The 20,350-nt window shown below is 39.5% G+C and overlaps 1 protein-coding gene across 1 annotated transcript in view; it reads right to left on the reverse strand.

The window, feature by feature from the left end:
- The window catches only part of LOC126457649 (uncharacterized), a 28,871-nt gene extending 10,544 nt beyond the window's left edge, over positions 1-18,327 (reverse strand). The window contains exon 1 of the mRNA XM_050094543.1: positions 18,308-18,327. Coding sequence (XP_049950500.1) covers positions 18,308-18,327 — 20 coding nt within the window. The remainder of the gene's footprint in view (positions 1-18,307) is intronic.
- Between the last annotated feature and the right edge of the window lie 2,023 nt (positions 18,328-20,350).

The raw sequence follows: 20,350 nt of genomic DNA on the forward strand, positions 1-20,350 counted from the left end.
TCCCAATCAGTGCTACCTAACAATAGCAAGACCGTGCACTCAATTTGCTTACTAAATCACAATCTGTCTTACATCACTGCACCTTTCAGTAAGAGTGATAGATTTGGTGAGTGGGAAGTAACTATACTGCCACTCATCTCAGACATTTCATACTTGCAGAACTTCAGTGCGAAAGGAGGGAGGTAGGGTGGGCGGGAGGGAGGTAGGAGGGAAGTCAGTATGGAACTGATGTAGCAGAAAATCAGTTTGTAAAGTAAGCACCACTTGGTGTTAGGCTCATACTCACCCAGTTTATGGACTGCAGTTGTTCTTGTTGTTGTTACTGTCAGTCCGAATGGGGTTTGATGCAGTTCTCCACTCTGGTCTACCTTGTGCAAGCATCCTTGGCTCTCTGTAACCATTATTAAATTCATTATCATGTGTTTAAATCTGGTAGGAGGCATACAGTAATGATTGTAACACAGTACCACATGGAATGACTTCAGTGCAGTCACCACCAGCAACTTCTGTGCAAATGACTGGTCAGAGAATTCTGTACTGCATTCACAGAGTGAATAAAAGTACTTGTTTCTCATGAGGTACTGCAGTGCTGGAAGTTAAGCCGCATCCTGTTAGCAACTGACACAAGCTGAGTGGACCAAAATCCATTTAGTTCACTTTCAGAGGACTAATTCCAGACCACTGCTGTAGCCCCTCAATGAGCTATGGACATTTGTGGACGTGTTTAGTCAGATGTTTTTACCTATTTTTCCACTTTTTGTTTCCATTTTAATTTCTTGTATTTCCTTTGTTTTGACTGCCTTTGGGACCCTAGTTGTTGGGCTGCCCCAGTCCAATTATGCTCTTACTCAAGTCACTACTCGACAAAAAATTCTTATTTGCAGTTGCCTCTTTATTGGATGTGTTCACATTAGTCACATTGTGTTGCTGCTGACATAATATCAGCTTCCATCCCTGTTAGCCATGACCACAGAGATATGCATGGCCAAAATACAAAGTTGCTTCAAAATTGTCCACAGCAACTGCTCTAACAGCTTCCCAATTAAATGTTCGAATATACCAAAATGGGATAATGATGCATTGCCTGTAGTTCTGTCAAACTGTGCTCTTACAGATTACTTTAAAGACTTCAGTTTTGAAATTTCCTTTCCCCTCCAAGTGATGTAGGACTTGCCTTATGCATGTCAAGGAATCCAAATTTACACTGCAGTTGGATTTTGTGTAAATGTTACATTAGTTTCTTGTAAAAGTTGTAACAGCAGTCCCTGACAGGAATGCCTGATGTTAAGTCATCAGTACTGAGTACCACACTTGTTGATGATAGTTTTGTTGGTTAAGCTGTGTATCCAAATTGGCATATAGTTCCTTTAGTTGCTGGATATAAAATTTTCCAATTGTTTAAACTCCCACACCTTTATGCTGGTTCTTCATGCTGTCATTGTTGCTCTCTGCAGTGTTACTATGAACATGTGCTAGGCTGTTACAGTATTTGTGATTTATGATGCCATATATCATTGCTACCAATGTCACATAGTACACTTCAAGACACCTACACTATCTTCTAAGTAAATTAGATATACTTTTCTGCATATCACCTTAACACTGTCCACAGTATGAAGTGGCTTCCACTAGTCATTCACTATGAAACACACAAGTCTCACTTGTTCTGTGTGTACAGGTACAAATCAGTGAGGCTGATACACTGATGCCAGTTGCCACTGATGCATTTTTACAGGAGAATGCCATCAATAGCGATTTGGATGCCTACAGTGCTATATTTCAATCACATTGCAGTCTGCTGTAGCAGTGTGAACAACAAGAGCTATTCAGTGTAGTTTCGGGGCTAACTGAGCATGTGCTAATCAACACAAAATACATAGAAAATAACTATCCAAACCTTAACCAACAATGTACCTTGAACAAACTGCTTGCATCTGTAAGAAGCTCCCTAACAGGGTAGTGTGACTCAATTGAAATGAAAACTTATGTGCTGGCCACGCATGTTAAGTATCTGTGGGCATACCCTCGACACATTAAACCTCCTTACCTCTGGGGCAGCTATTAGCATGTTGGAATCCAAAATATGAACTTTGATGAAGAATTACTCTAACACAACAACACTCTGGAACAGGTTAGTACACCCCTAAATAGACAAAGCTCATAAAATCATAATGTATTGTTGAGGCCAGTGTCCTCCAGTTTTGTAGGTATGCAGTCATTACAGTACTTGCAGATGGTTTAAAGTGTTTCGTTCAGGATTCTCGGTATTCATGTGTCCTTTATGGCTTCCTATCAACATCACACTACTAATACAAAAGAAAGTTAGTCACATAGTTGTAAGCTGCCACAACTCTGCTACACTACATGGCATGTCATTTGCGACGTGTGCTACGTGAACTGCTGTGGCTCAACGCTTTGGGATCTGCTGGTTCTCAGTAACTTGAAATCCAATGGAGACACTATCAGAATTGTACATGACATAATTTCTCTATCTCCTAACTGTGACAGTCTGTAATTTTATAATGGTCTGTTATTCCTTTCCCCTTTCATGACGGGTGTTCATTCCAGCAAACTAAGCTGTACCATTATTTCGGTCACTGGCAGTGTCCTTACACCAGCCTCCAAACACCAATGTTGCCTTGCTTTTTGTGGGCACCTTTGCCCTTCTCTGTGACAGTGGCTGTATATGGCAGCTGTAATGAATTCAGACAATTAAAATTAAAATATTTTGTGGTTCTTCACTTGGATCATTATGCAGTTTTCATCAGTCTCACTTTTATAAAATTCCACATGTATGTACTTGCCACAGCACCTGATTCCTAATCTCCATCACTATTTTAATTTAGCAACTTCTTGACATTAAAATGAGCATGTGCAGTGAGAAGACAACCACTGCCACATATCAAGATGTTTGATTTACACTCAAATTCTGTTGATGTAAAGTTATTCAGCTTCTTAATATTTTTGCAGATGCCGCAGAAGTTGAGGATGGAGGAGCTGTTGGCAGGTGAGATATTTGCTTTCTTCAGTAGCTTAATTACACATTAAAGTTACGACTTTAATATTTTATTATGTGGTACTTTATTTTTCATCTTTTTCTTTGACATTAATATTCCATTGGTGGTGTGCTAAATAATTTTTGTGAAACAGTTTTTAAAAACTCTATACTATAACTTAACACTGGATGTTAATTATGTCATACATAATTCATACTGAAAATTTGCGGTGTTTTTGTAACTACGAAAGATTGGTTACAAATGTGCAGTTGCATTGAAAATGTGTACTGTGGTAGATTGTGAGGGAAATGTGGTCAAAGAGAAAAAAGACAAATTTTTATGTACCAAATTGACATTTAGAAATTTGTCATTGTAATGTTAAGCAAACATTACAAATAGGCACACTACGATAAGTAGTAATGAATTTTGCCACCTGACTGATGTCTGAAATAGCCTGACCCATCTGGGTGCCACAGTTACTCTCAATCCCCCGCCTGCCAAGAGTGTTATTGACTACCCGGTGACAACATGCTACTGAGTACAAGGTGGCTGACTTGTTGGTGGCTTCACAACTTGTGTACTGCATTCTCGAGACCCATCTCATACTCCTCTCGCCCCCTCTACTCCCATACCAGCTTCACTAATTTGAAAATTTTGGAGTTCCCCTTAACTTAAGTTTCACAATTCTTCCCTCAGTACTAGCCACCCCTACAATGCCCTTTCCCATGCCTAGCTCTGTACCTGTACCTGTACCTGTACCTGTACCTGTACCTGTACCTGTACCTGTACCTGTACCTGTACCTGTACCTGTACCTGTACCTGTACCTGTACCTGTACCTGTACCTGTACCTGTACCTGTACCTGTACCTGTACCTGTACCTGTACCTGTACCTGTACCTGTACCTGTACCTGTACCTGTACCTGTACCTGTACCTGTACCTGTACCTGTACCTGTACCTGTACCTGTACCTGTACCTGTACCTGTACCTGTACCTGTACCTGTACCTGTACCTGTACCTGTACCTCCTATGTTACACCCTCTGCCACCCCATCCCCTCTATGACATTTGCATTAAATCTGTCCACCACAACACCTCACGCAGTTGGCCTGCAGGTTTATGACAATTTATCTGGTTGGCAGAGAGACAGAACGCAACAATGTTATTCCAGGCTTAGGCTTTTACTGCTTATTTCCAGATTAACTCTTTCATGGCCAATCGAACGTCTTAGGCTGATGCATAACACTGTAGTGTTTCCTACAAGTTAAAAAACTCAGACTATACATACTGGAGACTTAAATCATCATAAATAATATAATTTGTTTCGCTGTTCACTTCAGTCTGTTGGGATAACTTTCTGGATCCACAACTGTAGAAATCATGTGGTTTTGTAGCAAAGAGCCATGTTAAAAGTGTATTTTCACCCCAAAGGAAGTATGTCAAGATCATTGAACAGAGAGCAGAGAAGATGAAATCTGAGGGTGCAAGATCAGATGAAAAATGGTGGGTGCAAAATGACTTCTCAACCCAGTTGTTCTATAGTGTTTGTTGCCAGTCTAGTAGAATGCTGGTGACTGTTACTGTGGAATAGCACCACTTCACACAGTCTTCCTGGATGTTTTTCTGGGACTATATCTGCAAGATGTCTGTTGTTGACAATAAATACCAACAGGAAAGTTACACCTCATGCAAGCAACTCATAGTACACCACATGGTCACCTACATCTACATCTACATGATTACTCTGCAATTCACATTTAAGTGCTTGGCAAAGGGTTCATCCAACCACAATCATACTATCTCTCTACCATTCCACTCCTGAACAGCGCATGGCAAAAACAAACACCTAAACCTTTCTATTGGAGATCTGATTTCTCTTATTTTATTTTGATGATCATTCCTACCTATGTAGATTGGTCTCAACAAAATATTTTCTCTTTCAGAAGAGAAAGTTGGTGATTGAAAATTCATAAATAGATCTCGCCGCAATGAAAAACGTCTTTGTTTTAATGACTTCCATCCCAACTCGCATATGATATCTGCTGTACTCTCTCCCCTATTACGTGATAATACAAAACGAGCTGCCCTTTTTTGCACCCTTTTGATGTCCTCCATCAATCCCACCTGGTAAGGCTCCCACACCCCGCAGCAATATTCTAACACCGGACCTCTGCACAATATCCATAACATTATCTTGTGTGGATGCTCAAATGTCTATGTGGCACTGCTGCTCTGTTTGGACTAAGGCATCCTTTCCGTTCTTTCTCTTACATTAGCATAAAAACAAAATTTCTAGTCATCAGTAACAATACAGGTTAGAAATGGTCAGTGGTATTCACCCACTAATCAACAACAAGCAAGAGGGTAATGTACATACGGCCAACCACTGATTTATATGTTTTGGCATGTGGTACCCGTATGATTTATTGTTGAACCTTCTCCTTTGTATTCAAATGCTGCACAGTGACGGAATGGCCATACTTCATCACATTTTCTGGTTCTTGAGTGCAATGATGTGCATCATCATGGATTAATGCATCGAGATGATCTTCATCAAATGCTGAAGGTCTTTCTGAAAATGGAGGGTCAATAATGTCAAAACAATCATCCTTTAAATTAGAATATCTTTCCTTGCCATGCTCTGTCCCATGGCATTATCCCCATACATGGTGAAAACGTTACCATTGAAACCACATATTCATAAACTCCACTGTTCTCATTTTGCCGTCTTAGCCATTTTAAATTAAAATGTAGCAGTGCTTTGTGTCAACATAATATTCATAGAATGACAATTTACCTAAAAGAATGTGTCCACATTAAGTGAGAACAAGGTAATGTACTTCGTAAAAATGGTGGAAAAGACAACTGTATCCTTTGATCCCTAGGCATATGAACTTGTCAAGGATCACATGTAATGCCCCCAACAACACAAAACACAATGATGGGAAAGGCTGACTTAAAGCATACATTGTGTGCCCACTCTTACATTATTGGTATCGGCTGCATAAGTAACAATAACACAGTGCACAGTGTTCACTTAAGACGTCTCTCTGTTTTTGCTCCCAACATTTAATGTTCTAATGATGTACCAACATCATAATGCATTGATGGTGGGTGGTTTAAATAAAAAATATGTACAAATGAAATGAGCTTCATGACAAGGCTGAAGATATATCGGTACATAGGACACTGGAACATTGTAGATGTAACTGTAGATGTGCTCCAAGGAAGTGTGTGGGGCCCTTGATATTGATGTTTTATATTAATGACATCACAGACATTCTTCTTCTTTTTGTTTTTCTGTTTGGGGTATCTAATGACCACATACTAATTTCAATGCTTCCTCCTTTGTTCTTCTTCCAGGTTTCCTTTGTCTTCACTATCTATCCTTTTTTCTTCCTCAGACCATTCTGACCCTGTCTTCCTCTTCTTCTTCCTGCCTTGGAATGCTTCCATTTGCAACACTTTCTTCTTGAAATCCTATCATTCTGCTGGGTCTTTTTCTTGTATTTCTTTCCAAATCTTTCCTAACTACTTGAATCTGTCCTGTTGTTGACATCTTGTCCCAAAGATGCTTAACAATCTGTTTGGTTAACCTGTTGCTGTTCACTCTGTATAAATGTCCAAAAAATAATAGTCAGCTCTTCTGCAGCATTTCAATTGTTTTTCCTATGCTGCAATATACTTCATTACTTCTTAATATTCATACTCATGGATTTCCTAGCAGCCTGAGTATTTTTCAAATGATTCTTAATTCTAGGACTTGAAGTTTGTATAACTCATTATTCAACATTAAACATTCACTTGCATAGAGACATTCTGGTTTTACTACTGTGCTGTAGTGCTGTATTTTCAAATTTTTAGACACACACATCTTGTTGTAAATGTTCATGTTTATATCATATGCTTTCTCCATTTTACATACTATTTTGTCTACAGCAAATATTTTTGAAGCCATTGCCTTGAATCTTTCCTCCCAAATATTTAAATTTATAAACCCTCTTTATCAGTTCATTACCTGTTACTAGGATTTCTGGGTCATTTTTTTATGTTTGCCCTATAAAATTTTTTCTACAGAAACTTTTAAAGCTGCTTTGTTAGGTATTCCTTCTAAGAGGTTGATTTGTATTTCTGAATTTGTTATATTTATATAAAGAATGGCATAATCATTTGCAAATACTAGACACTGAATTTCAGTATCTCTTTTTCCTGAAGTCTCCAGTCTCATTGTGACAACTTGTGTTCTTTGCCTTTTGTTTCAATTATCTTACTATTTCCTCTAAGATGCAGTTGAGGTGGCGTGGAAACATGTTGTCACCCTGCATTTCACCTGTTATTTTGAGTGCCTTAGGTGTTTCACACCATAACTTTATTTATGCTTCAGTGTGTGGGTGTTTCACGAATAAGGTTTGCTAGTTTAGTGTAATGCCAAGTTCTCGAGTCACTTTACCCACTGTTTACCTGTCAATCAAATGCTTTTCTAAAACCTGTAAATGTTAAAACTATGTCTTAAAATTCGTATGGACTAAAAGTTAAAATTCTGTTCTGAGCCAGATTCGATCTTTCTAAATCCACTCTGATATTCTCCCAAATGGCTGTCAAGTGTTACTTCTACCTTGTTTAGTAATATTGTTAAAAATATAACACAGCCCACTGGCAACAGATATATACCTGTGCAATTATTTAGATAATGCCTATGACTTTTTTGTGCACAGGATGGATAGGAGCCACTTTCCAGTCTTCGGGAATCTTTTCAGTTTCCCATATTTCTTCAGACATAATCTGAAGGTTAGTTGTCATTTCTGCTTGACACCAGTTATGTTTGAGATGATTTTATTTCTTCTCCACTGGCTTTGTTGTTTTTCAGGGTTTTTGTTTGTTTGTTTGTTTGCTGTAGGTGGTAGATCTGCTTCCATGTTTTCATCAAATATCTGGAAATTCTAGCTAACAATTCAGTTATCTACCGTTCAAGAATTGATCAAAGTACTTTCTTAGTAATTTACATGTGTGGTTATTGCTTAGACCTATTTTACCATTTTCGTCTCTGATGTAAATACATTGGAGCATGATAGCCCTTTTTGAATAAAACCAAGACTGTATGTATGAGAGCATTTTTTCTGCTGTAGTACATAGTGATTCTTTTTTATCACTAATTATGATACTCGTGTCATCTGCAAATAGTAGAATTTTGGCTGGGCTGTCTGGAGCCTGTATGTCATTGATATAAACTAGAAATAACAATGGGCCCAGAATGCTGCCCTGAGAAACAACTATTTAAATTTGTTTTGGTTCAGATATGGGTTTAAAATTGTGAAGATTCTTGGATGACCTCAGCTCAACAACTTGTGACCTGTTTTGCAGATAGGATTCAAACCAATTTTTAACGGTACCCCTGATGCATATTGCTTCAAGTTTCCCTAGTAATATTACATTGTTCACAGTATTGAAGGCTTTGGCTAAATCTAGATTAATTCCAATAACCTGTTTGACTCAAAATTTCTTACTATTTCTGTGCAATATGGCTGTTTCTGTACTGCGCCATGTTGACTGTTATTTATTAGTTTGTTTTTCTAGATATTTTGTAACCCTGATTTTCATAAATTCCTCAAGTGTTTTGGAGAAGTATGGGAGGAGAGATATAGGTTGGTAATTTTCTATTTTATGTCTGTCACCATTTTTGTGTAGAGGTATCACTTTAGAGATTTTTAGTTTATCCGGAAATATCTCTTCACTAAGGGACAAGTTTGCTATGTGCACTATAGGTTCGACAACACGTGGAGCAATTTTTTAATTATTGATACAGGTGCATCGTCCAAACCAGAGGACAATTTGGATTTCAAGCATTTAATGACTTTTAGAACTTGATGCTCATCTGATGGGATTGCCATCATGCTGGTATTTACCATTGGAGACATCACTGTTAATTGTTGCTTAAACTAAGGGGAATATTAACAAAATAATTGTTTACATTGTTTGCCATGGCGTTTTTTCTATGGGGATATTTTCATTATTTTTAAGATGGATTTCCTGTTCTTTAGTTTGACCCAATTTTTTTTTTCTTCTTTTTTTTTTTTTACCTCATCATTCTGGACTTGATACTAGCCTGCCTTATTAATCTATCATTACTTAATAATTTTGCTTTTGATATTACTTTGTGGTAAGTCTATTTGTATGTTCTCACATACTCAACAAACTGCTGATCATGACATGTTTTTAACTTTAAACTTAGTAATATCATGGTTTCACTTGACGTTTTAATTCCGGGTGTACTCCAGGTCCCTTTGGATCCAGATGATCTGTAACTCAAAAGCTTTTTTGGGAAGCACATTTCAAAGTATGCCATAAAAGTGGAAGCAAATGTATTGTAAGAATCATTTGTGTTTGTTTGTGCCAAGACCTCTGGCCAAACTGCATTTTTAACATTATTTTTGAACTGATTACAATTTTCAGTAGAGAAAAATCGTTTGTACTCCTTTTTATTTTCCCCTCCTTGGGAGTTGCAGTGAGATTAAAGGTTAGTGCATTATGATCTGATAATCCTATATTCACATTTGTAACTGCAACTTCATGTGTGACCACATTTGAGAAGATGTTATTTATTAGGCTTTCACTGGAATCTGTTGTTCTAGTGGGAGCTGATACGTGGGGAAACAAGTTGAAGCTTTTAGTATGTCTAAAAACTTGTCTTTTACTGAACTCTGGACCAATAGATTAATATTAAAGTCACCACAAAGAATTATGGCAGAGTTCTCATTTGAGAAAAATGTCGAGCATTTCTTCCAAATTCTTAAGAGAGACTTCAGTATCTCCAGATGGTGATCTGCAAATTGCTGCAACAATTACTTTCTTTTCTATGATTAATGGTTTAGCCTCATATCTTAACTTAAATTTAAGCTTGGGATTTAGATAAATGCATACACCACCACCTTTGACATTTTGCCTATAGTACTGACTGGCAAGTTTATAATATGTGTGACCAAAAGGACTTAATCTATATCTGTACATAGTATAAGGCTGTCACAACGTCTGTGCATGTCTATGACAGGTGATGTGGGCAGCCTATCAAGTTAGGCTGTGGTCTCCTGATCTCACATTTTGTGCTCGCTTACTCAGTTGTGCAGGACTCTGACACTTGTCTCACTCCTCTGTCAACACAGCTTCCCTTTCATGTTGTTTGTCTCCTAACACTGTAGTCAATTGTCATGTAGTGTAACTATTTAATACAATGATGTATTATATTCTGTACCTTATCTTCTATACTTTTTCTCAAACTCTGTTTACTTTAAAAATCAAAATTGATGCCTTTGATGCATCACATTTTTATAAATAACTTACTATGTCACTTTTGTCTTAACAAATTATTTATCCCCTTCATCATCACATTCGTGAACTACACTAAAAGATCACCTTCATTCAGTATAAAAGAGACACTCACAATAATTTTGAAGGTTCCTCTTGTGTGTCTCACAACACACATCAGTTGTTGAAATAACTCCTTCGGCAGCCTATTGCTTTACAGGACAGTGTGGTGTCCCCACAGAATACTTATTTTAACACATGTAGTTTGGCACTCAAAGCTGCTGCGATAGCTGTACAGTGCTGAAGGTGCATATTGTCCCCTGATGTAAGTCACCACACACAAAATAGAAATCACACTAATGAACAATATCTGTACGTTTATGTTTGACATGTTGTTTTCTATTGCTCTTTTCATAATGTGTACACAAAACTTCTTTCAAAATGGCATTCATTGATAAGAAGTCATTGATATGTGCATCTCTCCTCTGGAGTGGTACGTACAAGCACAGTCTGTGAACATGGTGCCCAGTGAACACAGTCCAAAGTTTTTTTAAATTTTTTTTCCTATATGCCATGAATGTGGATTTCTTTTTGTAACTATGGCTTCAGAGATTGGTTATAGCCTCAGTACATCATTGTCCATGATAAAATACGCAAATTTACCCTCAATTGCAGCCATAATTTAAGAGCATGTCACTAAAGTGAACATAAAGTACTTGAAAGATGTTTTCCTCTCTGTGTGTACAATAGTATCCAGTGCAGAACCACAGCGGCTGCGGACACCCGAGCCTGGAACCAGTACTGGGGCTGAGGACATACGTGCAGTGAAGTCACCTGGTGAGTAAGAGTAAATTTACACGTAATTGCAGCCTTAACTAAAGCAGTACATAAAGTACTTAAAAGACGTTTTACGCTCTGTGTGTACAATAGTAGGCAGTGCAGAACAGCATCAGCAACGGTCACCAGAGGCTGGACCCAGTACTGCAGGTGCAGCGAAGTCACCTGGTGAGTAAGAGTAAGAGGCCACTGTGGCAGGCTTACATTCCTGCTCTGTACACTAGAGAATCAAATGTATCTGGACACCTATTAGTGGACATTAAGATTTTGTGTTCTCCTTTATGAGGACTTGAACTCTTCTGGGGACACTTTCACATTTCGAAATATCTGTGGGTGGATGCCAGCCCATTCTTCCTTGATAGCTGATACCAGACAAGGTAGAAATATTGGACACAGGGTATGGAGTGAAAATGCCATTTATAACTAATCCCTAAGACGATCCATTGCTTTCAGGTTGGAACATCGGCAGGCTAGCCTTCTTCAGGAATGCCACTGGTTATAAGCCTTTGCCTAACAATGCTGATCCATGAGAGGTACAAGTGTTGAGCTGATCAAATCGGTCGTTGTCTGTGAACTGTTCCTCTGCTGTGTATAGTACACAATACTGTCAAATATGTACTTACCCTTCTGCATTTATCATATCCTGAAGTACAATAAGGGGAGAACAAGTTAAAGAGGAGAAATTGCATATTGTTACACTGCCTGCTCTGCACTGCATTGTTGGCAGTAGAGTTAATGGCAGATAATGTTCACTGAGTAGTCACTCTATCCAAATTCTTCCGTCAGATACCCACGGAGTATAGCACTGTTTGTCACTCCAAATCTCGTTTCCACTCATCCACTCACCAGCAGGCATAGGTTTTTATGCTACAGTCAGTGTGACTTTATGTTGAACAGAAATATGTTGTTTCCAGAAGCTGCTCAGCCACTGTAACCAGTTTTTCTAACTCCCTGTACACAGCCATTTACTTAGCGGGCTCCTAGCTGCACTTCAAAACTGAAGAGTGACTGCAGCAGCTAACTGCAAGCTGGTTTTTACTATTTGCTACCACAATGATAGAAGCACTTGTCCATCAGCATACTGTGTGTGCCTGGACTTCATGTAGCATTGCTTGTTCCTTCACATTTTCACTTAACTGTCACATCGCTGACAGCTGACTTGGGCAAGTTTGGAAGGGCTGAAATGCATCCCTGTGTTAATTATTCAGGTGTAATGCAGAGAAAAGTCCATGTTCAGTGTACTCAGATCCCTGACTGAAGAATTCTGCTTACAAAACAGTATTACCTGCCACTTCCTATAATATATATGACGGCAGTATCTGTTGCCGAAAGAACAATTGCCATGGATAACCATGCAGCTTTGCTAGAAATGAAATTATGATTAAATGGATGGAGCGTCTGCCATGTAAGCAGGAGATCCCGGGTTCGAGTCCCGGTCGGGGCACACATTTTCAACATTTCCCCAATGAAGTACATCACCGCCTGTTTGCAGCTAGGGTGTCCATTTAATTATCATTTCACTTCCTATAATAGTAGCTCCACCTCTCATTGAATTAAAATGCTCAGTTGCCCATTACATAAGGGTGCCCAGGTATTTTGATTGGATAGTGGGTTTATAGTTCTTATCTATGTGATTTCTGCAACCCCTTAGTCAGTCCACCATACACAATTGAATTAGAATCCAGAAATCATAATATTTATGTTTTTGAATATTGAGGACTTTGATTTGGGGCGAGTAGTTACTGACTTACAGAAATACAAAGTTTACCTATATAGCTGTGGAAATATGTGTTGAGAATTACAGGGAGGGAAAAGGAAACAGAAAAATGGACAGGGAACAGGCAGGAGTAGGAGACGTAGTGGGGAGATAGTGGAGATGAGTGACATATGTAGTGATGGAGTGAGTGACAGATAGGATAAGACAATTACATGCTCCTATCCTAGAGAGGTGAGTGGGGGGAACATTGAGGTGACAGTCTGGTGAGAGGCATTGAGTGGATATCAGGCTACATGGACTACAAGCTGCAATGCCTGTAGCTTGAGGCCAGAATACCAGGAGAAGCCAGGGAAGAGGCTTAATCAAACAGTGGGACTCCAATGAATGAATGAATGAATGATGTGAGTAGAAGAAACTGAGGATGATTTGTATTTCAAAACTGAACATTTTTGTACAACCTATTAGTGTAGTAACTTAAATGGAAATATTGGGGTGTGAATCTAGTTTACAAATGGTCATAGCTGATGCGTTCAGCACTACCATAAGTTATTTGATACTAACATTTTCAGGGGCTCCCTTAACCTTTCTGTGGTCAATCAGACATAAAGGTCCTGCCAAAATGTTTGTTTCAGAATCTGCACAACCATAGGAATGTCCCATTTCATTGTGTACTGTGATCTGTTGTTCAGTTTATGTACAATTAGGACCCAGAAGCTGACAGGTGATGCTAGAATGTGTTTTTTTCTTTGTTGGTACAGAAGTGAGTACAGTATGTTTTGTAGAAGGAGCTTCCTATCTTTGGCTTAATTGTGGATGGCAAAGACAGTGTAGATATTATTTATCTTTGTTACATTATTTGCTAGGTATATACTATTTGACATATATTTTCACTGATAACTCATTCTTGAAGAAAACTGATGTCTGTGTATTGTAACTAAAATTAATGCATGTCTTTATTAATGAAAATCATATCAAAATCGTGACTGTAGTTGGAAATCTACCACCACAAATGTACAGATACTGTTCTTTTGATGTACTGTTTTTCTTCTTTCTCATGAGATAGTGTACTGGAGACATTTGTTTTCTTTTCCTTATTTTGTCTTGAATGTCTCAATAGTTTCTTGGAATTAATTGTTTACAATTATTTATGGAGCTGTCTTTTGAATTATGGGGAGGGTGGTTATGAAGAATACAGTCAGCAGAAATACGGTTTCTATGATCTACTTTATAACATATGAAAGCTGATCACCTCTGAAATGAAGGTGCTGGGAGTGTATAGTAGAGTGAAAACAACTGAAGCATGTGGGATGAATGTGTCAATGCTTTTGGAGAGAATGGCTGATAATACAGTATCACTTCCTGTTCACTAGATTTGTCTCTGGTGCCAGTACCTTTGTTCATAAAATATTTCCCATCAAGACTTTCACTACAGTTTGATCCCAGACCAATCTGTTCGTCTTTCTGCCTCACCTCTCTACAGGGAGTCCAGCAGCGAGCTGCCTTGCCCCATCTGCCACCCACACTCGTGGTCATATGTCCCACCTAATGTGGATGATCCATGCACAAGGAGAGAGATGTGCTCAGGTAGCCATGAACATTAGAACTTCATTGGAACACAGAAGGCACATGATAATGTTGGGCAAGTGAAACAGCTTCCTAGTGCAAGCAACATAAAAATACTCCTGATATGCTGCAAGGTTGTCACTAATATGAGCTAAGCTGAGCACTGCAAGCTGCACTGATGATGTCCTAGATTCCAATGTTGCTGTTCTCAGAGGAAAAGTTTTGACTGTAACAGCAGCCAAAAGTATGAACTGTCATCCCCATGGAGGAGATGGCAGTGTCATCCATGAGGCACACACCTGGAAGAAAAATACAGAAATTGGGCCAAGACATCAGTAAGGAGGGATGATGATGTGGAATGGTGCAGGCAGAAAGATACCAGGATGAAAGAAAGAAGTGCCACAAGGCATTTGAACATGGAGCAAAACCATTCAAACACTATGCAGAAGCACTTGAACACAGAGATGAAGGCTACCTAATGGATCACAAGACACTGGTAAAAAGCTTCCAGAGACAAAAAGTTAATTATAAAAGCACAAGAAGAGAGATGTTCCTGAGTGGGCAAGAGGAAGAGTGTTTCATTGTGGCACAGATGGTACATGCCAACATGAAGCAAATGAAACAACTTTCTGATGAAGGCAAGGAAGAGAATGCCCTGATGCATGAAAAGATTGCCACTAATATGAAAACTATTCTTGAAGCTTCCAGTTGAGCACTCTGTCTGTAACAACTGACAAACACTGCTGTAGGTTGCACTGGCAATGCCAATATTGTGGGCCACATTCTTATTAATATAGTCATGCATTCCAAAGTAGATAGTTGATGTCGAGTCTGGAACTTGGGTTGGCTGGTGAGCCACTGTACATTCCCCTACAAAGGCTATGTAGTGGAGAAATACTGTTAAGTTGTCCAGTGTCGCATGGCTCCAGGGTGGAAACCGTGCAGTGGCTGTCATTGGCAAGATCCACTGCACTGAGGGTGAGTTTCAGTTTCAAGCCTGTTAAGATGCCAGCAACTGACATACCTCTGTTGTGTGGCACAAGGCATGATTGTAAAGCACCAGCCAGATGCTACACAACCCACTTCCACCTCATTCCTATTATGTCTCCTAATCCATCCTGTTCCCATACGCATCAGATTTTCTTTCTGTCTCACCTCTACAAAAAATCCACCTGAGAAATAATCTGCCTCACCTGCCACTCATTCTCCTCACTACTTGTACCCATCTGTAAGTAAAGAAAGGAGTGTTACATTGAATGTGTTTGATGTGGCATTATTACTGCACAAACAGCAAAAATGTGGTAAGTGATAAACATTTTTGCTATTACTTTCTGTGGGGTATCTGTGAAAGAAATTCATCATAATTTAAAATTATTGGTGAAGTTTTCTGCAAAACACTAAGTGCTCTCATTGCCAAATACTGGATGAATATAATGTCGGTACATGAATGCAATTAGTGAAGGTGCATAAACAAGCTTACACACAGTTCCTAAATGTTAAACGTGACACTGTGTTAACTTTGTAACATAAGATTGTATGTTTTATTAAGCAGATTTTAAAATTTGATCAATAATTATGTGAAATGATGACAATAAACATTTATTTGTCCCTGCCAGTCTTCAGATAGCAAGCGTGCAACCGGAATAAAGTTCTGGCTTTCTGGAACTCGGTAATATTGATCGTTGTTTGTAATTGAGTAGATTAGATGCTCAATTATACACTGATCCGTACTTTTTCTAAAAGATAGAAACAATTGATTCTGTTCTTTATCAGGTCGTGTTGAAACACACTTAGTTTATCACTAGTTTGTTTTACTTGTGCAGATAAAGTATTTTTTATATTAACACGCAAATTCTTTTTTTGTCAGTCAGGCCCTGCTGAGGAGGAAGGCACACGTCCCATCGCTCAGGTGAGTGAAAGTAGTGGATGCACGTATGAGACTGGCAGAGCAAGTGTGATTTTCACCAGTAGCATATAAAGTTTGGTTCTGTGGCATGTAATGAACCCCACACTGCTTCCTGTCCTCCTCCCAGGGTGAGGACATATTTCATCAGCTCAGGGCTTTGAACCGTTAAAATACTTCCTCCTATTCTGAGCTACTCTGCACACTACCAACTTGCTTAATCAAATAAACTCCTTTATTAATATCCTATTCATCTCCATTTCAGTCTCATTGCATCTCCCATGGCAGTCTGTTTCCTGACATCACAAACTTTGCAACTTTTTTAGCACTGTTAACTGAAATGCTATCTCAAGTCTAAATTACCTGCTAAATGAACCAAAAAATATCTCAAAGACCACTCATATACTGGCTCTTAATTTAAAACAAGTAACTCTCTTTAATTATTAATGTCAAGTCATGTGTCATTGGTTAGTGTACAGAATCTTACTGACAGCTCGACTTCATCTTCGTTCTCCTGATGTAATGGCAGTTGTCATGATGCTGACAGTTCTAGGGGGAAGGCACATTGCTGAACAAGAATGAGACAGCAAGGAATAAACCCATGGACTGGTTGTTTGTGTTGCCATCATCATTTGTGAAAGCGGCATGGCTGGACCATGTAAAATTTGGGGATTCGTGTGGATGCTGATAACCACACCATTGAGTGCCCCCTAACCAGGTACCATCATCATCATGATAGAATAAAACACTGAATTCATCATGAACTGTGAAGAACGATAAACTAATTATCGTTATCCCACCCTGCAGATATGCTGCATCAATCTCCACTAGATTTTGTGTGTTGTGGTTGGCAGGTGTTACTAGAGGAGGCCAAAATGCATGCGTTTTAATTCACGCAGGCTGGCGTGAGGTCTGGAACAGGACAAGGAAATTAGAATTTAGAAAAACTGACTCAACTGGTGGAATACTTAACTTTAATCCATTAATGATGAACATCTGTCTTGATGGTACATGATTCACAATATCAATAGTAACTGATATGGGCCCCTTGCTAGGTCGTAGCAAATGAGGTAGCTGAAGGCTATGCTAAACTATCGTCTCGGCAAATGAGAGCGTATTTTGTCAGTGAACCACCACTACAAAGACGGTTGTACAGCTGGGGCGAGTGCTAGGAAGTCTCTCTAGACCTGCCGTGTGGTGGCGCTCGGTCTGCAATCACTGATAGTGGAGACACGCGGGTCCGACGTATACTACCGGACCGTGGCCGATTTAAAGGCTACCACCTAGCAAGTGTGGTGTCTGGCGGTGACACCACATTATGCACAACAGAGAAGGGTATAAAAGTTTAAAGCCATCATTTGAATTAAAAAAAAAATATATATCACTTCGTGGTGGTGACCATTGTTCATCGGTACTATAGACATTGTGGGATGTACACCTTTACTAAAGCGATGTGATACACCATAGTTGATACTCATTAAACATGACAATAAATATTCCTTAAAATCGACACTTACCACTTACTGTTGTCTAAAATGCTTACTGATTGCAGTTGGGAACTGAGATTTCTCCATTTTTGAGCAAATATCACACACACAAATGACAGGTACTCGCAATTGCAAACACATTTCAAAGTACCTTTCTAGAATGATATCAGACTCATTCTCCTTCATACATTCATGGCCTGTCAAACTTCCTAAACTCTTCTGAAAATTCTTTCCTGCTTGTGAAATAACTACCAAGTGAACTACTTTGAGAGGTATACTTGTCATAGTGTTTGTTATGTTTGGCACGTGTTGATTAGTAATTCAATAAAACTACCTTAGTGTACTTAATCACGTGCATCACAAATTGTGCAGTGTGATTTCAAAGTAACTGTTTAGTTACTTTTGTCGTTAGGGATTTGCTTTCAGTAACATTAATATAGGTCTCTGGTATATTAAACAGAATTGAATGATCATTCTTGTGATCTTTCAGATCTTGCATTGACTTACTTGCCAGCTCCCATGGCCATGGCAAACAGTCCTTTATCCAGTAAGTGGTTTCTTTTTCATACATCTTGTTGTTTAGGACCAATATGTGGCACAAATCTTAAAGGTCAGGCATGTGTCAGATAAAATAAAATGTTTAAGAAACCAAAAAAGAGGAGCCATAAGTTTATGTAAATGCAGTCAAGAATGTAACACAGGAATGGCCGCTGAGGTGCCACCTCTCCACCTCTTTCCTCCTCCTCTTTCCTAATCATGACATTATTCCAATGGAATATTAGTGGCCTTCAATCCAAAAAGATGACTTGCGGCTGCTCTTGGAATTGCAGCCTCTGCTAGTTCTCTGCCTGCAGGAAACAAAATTGCATCCTCCAGTCTGATTTTCACTTTTGTATTTCTTCCCAGTCTGCTTTGACTCCCTCTCTCCAAAGATGGCATTCCATATCATAGGAGGAGAGAGGGGAGTCATGCTGCTCATATGGAAGGACGTTCAAAGTCAACATTTCTCCCTGACTACCCAGCTTGAAGCTATTCCTGTCCGCGTTTTACTTCCTCTCCTGAACTTTTCCATATGTACTGTTTACATCCCTCAGTCATTCGGTGTCGTGGACACTCTTTATCCAGCTTACTGGCCAACTCCCTCACCCCTTTCTGCTGCTCGTTGACTGTAATGCACACCATTCCCTTTGGAAATCTCCCAGAACCTGACAGAGAGGTGCCCTCTAGGCTGAACTTCTCAGTCACCTTAACCTCATTTGCCTTATCGTGGGAGTACCCCTCTTCCTTTTATACTACATGCACTCCTACCCATATCTGGAAATCTCCTGCACTGCCCAATTTGCCCATCATCTCATCACTGTCTCTAGTATGTACTCGAGCAACCATTTACCATTTGCTATCCATTTTCTGACTCCTACCCCACGTATATGCACACCCAAATGGCAACTTTCTAGGGATGACTCGAGATTTACTGTTCCCTGGCACCCTTTGAGTAACATAATTTCTCCAGTTGTGATGGCCAGGTAGAATATCTTACAAATGCCATCATTACCACCACACAATATTCCATTCTCGCCCTTCATCTTTACTGTGCCATGTCCCAGTGCCTTGATTGACTGAGCTGTGTTGTGACTCAACTCACATGCAGAGATGTGTTCTCCATGTTTTTAACCATCATTCTATGATGGCAAACTGCATTCATTATGAACAGTTGCATGCACAGTGTCGTTGCACCCTTCAGGATAGCAAAATTCTAGCTAGATTTCCTTAACTACTTCTTCTAACAGTTCCACTACCTCATCTGTTGTATGGGCCCTGCAGGACCAAGATCCATTGGGCTGCTATTCTGCGGAGATTTCAAGCTCCACCCACTATCATTCTGCCTTCCTCCACCAGAAACAAGTGGAGGAGGCTTGGGTAGTACCCTTATTTTGGCAGATTAGCGAGTGCTACAAGCTGCCTTTAGTATGAGGGGGCGATAACTTGCTCTCACTTCCTATCGATCCTCCAACACAGTGCTGGACGATGTTTGCATTCAGATGTTGCTAAGCCTTTCTTTTGTGGGCAAGCACTTGCTCTTTCTTATGTACAACTGCATCTGGGCAGAGGGCGCCGTTTGCCAGATGCCAACATAAAGACACTGTCATTCCCATACCCATCCCCAAGCCCAGTAAGGAAAAATACCTTCCTTCTAGTTACTGCCCCATTTCTCCCACAAGCTGTGTTTGCAAACTGATGAAACATGTAATTCATGCCTGGCTGGTATAGTGACTAGAGTGTGGCAATTCACTGACCACTGTACTGTGCGGATTTTGATCAGGCCGTCCTGCAGCTGACCATCTCATCACTTTGTCAACGTGTGTCGCGAATGGTTTTCTGTGGATATATCAGACACTGCCAGTGTTTTTAAATTTGCAGAAAGCCTGAAACACCTTCTGAAGGATGGGTATTCTTGATCTCTCTACATGTGGCACTTCTGAGGCCACATGCCCCATGTCCTTCAGGTATTTTTAAAGTATTGATTTTTCAAGGAATGTTGGTACTGCCTTG

Source organism: Schistocerca serialis, chromosome 1, assembly GCF_023864345.2.
Source record: "Schistocerca serialis cubense isolate TAMUIC-IGC-003099 chromosome 1, iqSchSeri2.2, whole genome shotgun sequence".
Taxonomy (NCBI): domain Eukaryota; kingdom Metazoa; phylum Arthropoda; class Insecta; order Orthoptera; family Acrididae; genus Schistocerca; species Schistocerca serialis.